The sequence below is a fragment of the Tiliqua scincoides genome, chromosome 1, assembly GCF_035046505.1.
Source record: "Tiliqua scincoides isolate rTilSci1 chromosome 1, rTilSci1.hap2, whole genome shotgun sequence".
NCBI lineage: Eukaryota > Metazoa > Chordata > Lepidosauria > Squamata > Scincidae > Tiliqua > Tiliqua scincoides.
Genome location: NC_089821.1, coordinates 154,878,139 through 154,880,588, shown reverse-complemented (window position 1 = coordinate 154,880,588; position 2,450 = coordinate 154,878,139). Strand labels below are relative to the sequence as shown.

The 2,450-nt window shown below is 60.5% G+C and overlaps 1 protein-coding gene across 1 annotated transcript; it reads left to right on the top strand.

Annotated features, from left to right (window-relative positions):
• Positions 1 to 757: 757 nt before the first annotated feature.
• Positions 758 to 2,019, top strand: RHOB (ras homolog family member B). The gene has a single exon (XM_066611730.1). The coding sequence runs from the start codon at positions 1,313 to 1,315 to the stop codon at positions 1,901 to 1,903; it is 591 nt and encodes a 196-aa protein (XP_066467827.1). The 5' UTR covers positions 758 to 1,312; the 3' UTR covers positions 1,904 to 2,019.
• The last annotated feature ends 431 nt before the right edge of the window (positions 2,020 to 2,450 follow it).

The following is a 2,450-nucleotide window of genomic DNA, read 5'->3' as shown; positions in this document are numbered from 1 at the left end:
AGAGCCCAGACCTATGCCTATGCCTGTCTGCTCAGAAGTACATCCCATTAAATTCAATGAAGCTTACTCCCAGGAAAGCATGAATAGGATTGTGCAGCTGTAGAGCCAATCTTATGCCTGTATACTCAGAAGTACAACCCATTAGAGTCAATGGTGCTTATGCCTAGGAAAGTGTGGATAGGATTGTGCAGCCTTAGGGCCCAATCCAATGCCTGTATGCTTAGAAGTGCGTCCCATTAGAGTCAATGGAGCTTACTCCCAGGAAAGTGTGGATAGGTTTGCAGTCCAAGGCTTGCGCCACAGAGTACATTACCCTGAAAACCCTGCAGTCTCAGAGCCCAATCATATTCCTGTCTACTTAGAAGTAAGTCCCATTATAGCCAATGGGATTTACTCCCAGGAAAGTGTGGATAGGATTGTAGCCTCAGGGAGCAAGTCAGGACTGAGCTGGGCGTTTAGAAAACAGTGACACGGCTTCCTGCAGAGGGGGACAAACCAGCCCCGGCAGTCTCCACTTCCTCCTCTCTCTCAGACTCAGCTCCACCCGCGAAAACTCAATGACTTGCGACAGCAGCAGCAGGAGAGGCTCCTCCCTGGGCGAGCTCTGGTCGGCTTTCGAACGTGCCCAGCCCAAGAGCCTGCAGCGCCGCCTGCCAATCCGGCGCCTCCTTCCAAAGGATGACCTCACTCTTTCCCTTCCCATTGGCTAGCTATATTAAGAAAGTCGCCGGTCCCTTTAAATAGCAGCCTCCGGTTGCCGTGCTAGTAGATGGAATGAAACACAGGCAGCGGCGCGGGGAGTTGTTGGGGTTCTTTAAAGGCACAGCAGACGAGCAGCTCCAGGCATTGGGTTCCTCGCTGCGGCGTCTTCCTTCCTCCGCTGTGCCTGGGCGTGACTTCTTGAAGGCGGCTGGGCGAAGGGAAGGGGTCTTCTGCAGGGGGGGAGCGGAGCGGCCACCCGTTTTCCTCCACAGAGCCTGAGAAGGGCAGAGCCTGCACCCGGACGGACAGTTGACAGCTCCCTGCTCCAGTCTGTGGCCCAGCAAGTGCTCCACGCAGCACCCGGTGCAAAGCGCGCGTGGAGCGGGAGCTCTCCCGGTGCTTCTTACAGCTTGTGAGCGCGTGGAGTGGCAGCTCTCCCGCTCCTGCCTTCGCAGCCACTCCACCTCTTGCAGCTTGCGGAGTGGCAGCTCTCCCGGTCCTCCCCACCTGCAGCTAGCCAGCCACGGTGCCCTGTAGCAAGCGGGCGGAGGCAGCAGCAGCTTCCAGCTCCCTGCTGGAGCAGCAGCACCCCCACCACCCCAACCTGGCCATGGCGGCGATCCGCAAGAAGCTGGTGGTGGTGGGCGACGGGGCGTGCGGCAAGACGTGCCTGCTGATCGTGTTCAGCAAGGACGAGTTCCCGGAGGTGTACGTGCCCACCGTCTTCGAGAACTACGTGGCCGACATCGAGGTGGACGGCAAGCAGGTGGAGCTGGCGCTGTGGGACACGGCCGGCCAGGAGGACTACGACCGCTTGCGCCCGCTCTCCTACCCGGACACCGACGTGATCCTCATGTGCTTCTCGGTGGACAGCCCAGACTCCCTGGAGAACATCCCCGAGAAGTGGGTGCCGGAGGTGAAGCACTTCTGCCCCAACGTGCCCATCATCCTGGTGGCCAACAAGAAGGACCTGCGCAACGACGAGCACGTGCGCAACGAGCTGGCGCGCATGAAGCAGGAGCCGGTGCGCACCGAGGACGGCCGCGCCATGGCCGTGCGCATCCAGGCCTACGACTACCTCGAGTGCTCGGCCAAGACCAAGGAGGGCGTGCGGGAGGTCTTCGAGACAGCCACGCGCGCCGCCCTGCAGAAGCGCTACGGCACCCAGAGCGGCTGCATCAACTGCTGCAAGGTGCTATAATGGGGGCTGCGCTGCGCCCGACCGGGAAGGAGCCTGGTGGAGTAGAGGCAGCCGCACGCACTGCAGACCCGGGGGAGGACTGCGCTGTGCGGGGGGGGGGAGCGAGCCTGTGTGTGTGTGTTTCGGCTCCACTGTGCCCCAGTGGAGGGGAGTGAGTGAGTGAGTGAGTGAGTGTGTGTGAGCTGCACTGTGCCCCAGGGGAGGGAAAGGGTGTGTGTGTCCCAGCTCCACTTGTCCCAGGGAAAGTGTGTGTGTGTGTGTGTGTGTGCGTGTGCCCCAGTGGAGGGGAGGGAAAGGGTGTGTGTGTCCCAGCTCCACTTGTCCCAGGGAAAGTGTGTGTGTGTGCGCGTGTGCCCCAGTGGAGGGGAGGGTGTGTGTGTCCCAGCTCCAGGAAGGCTTTGCTGGTCCCCCTTTGCAAACAACTTTGCAAACAACTCGCCCCCTGTACTGACACTACAAGGCGTCCGAGCCTGCCTTGCGAAAGGGCTACTTGACTGAGAGCCTTGAATGTATCCAGCTCTCCCCGCCTTCCTTCTCTCCTTCCTGG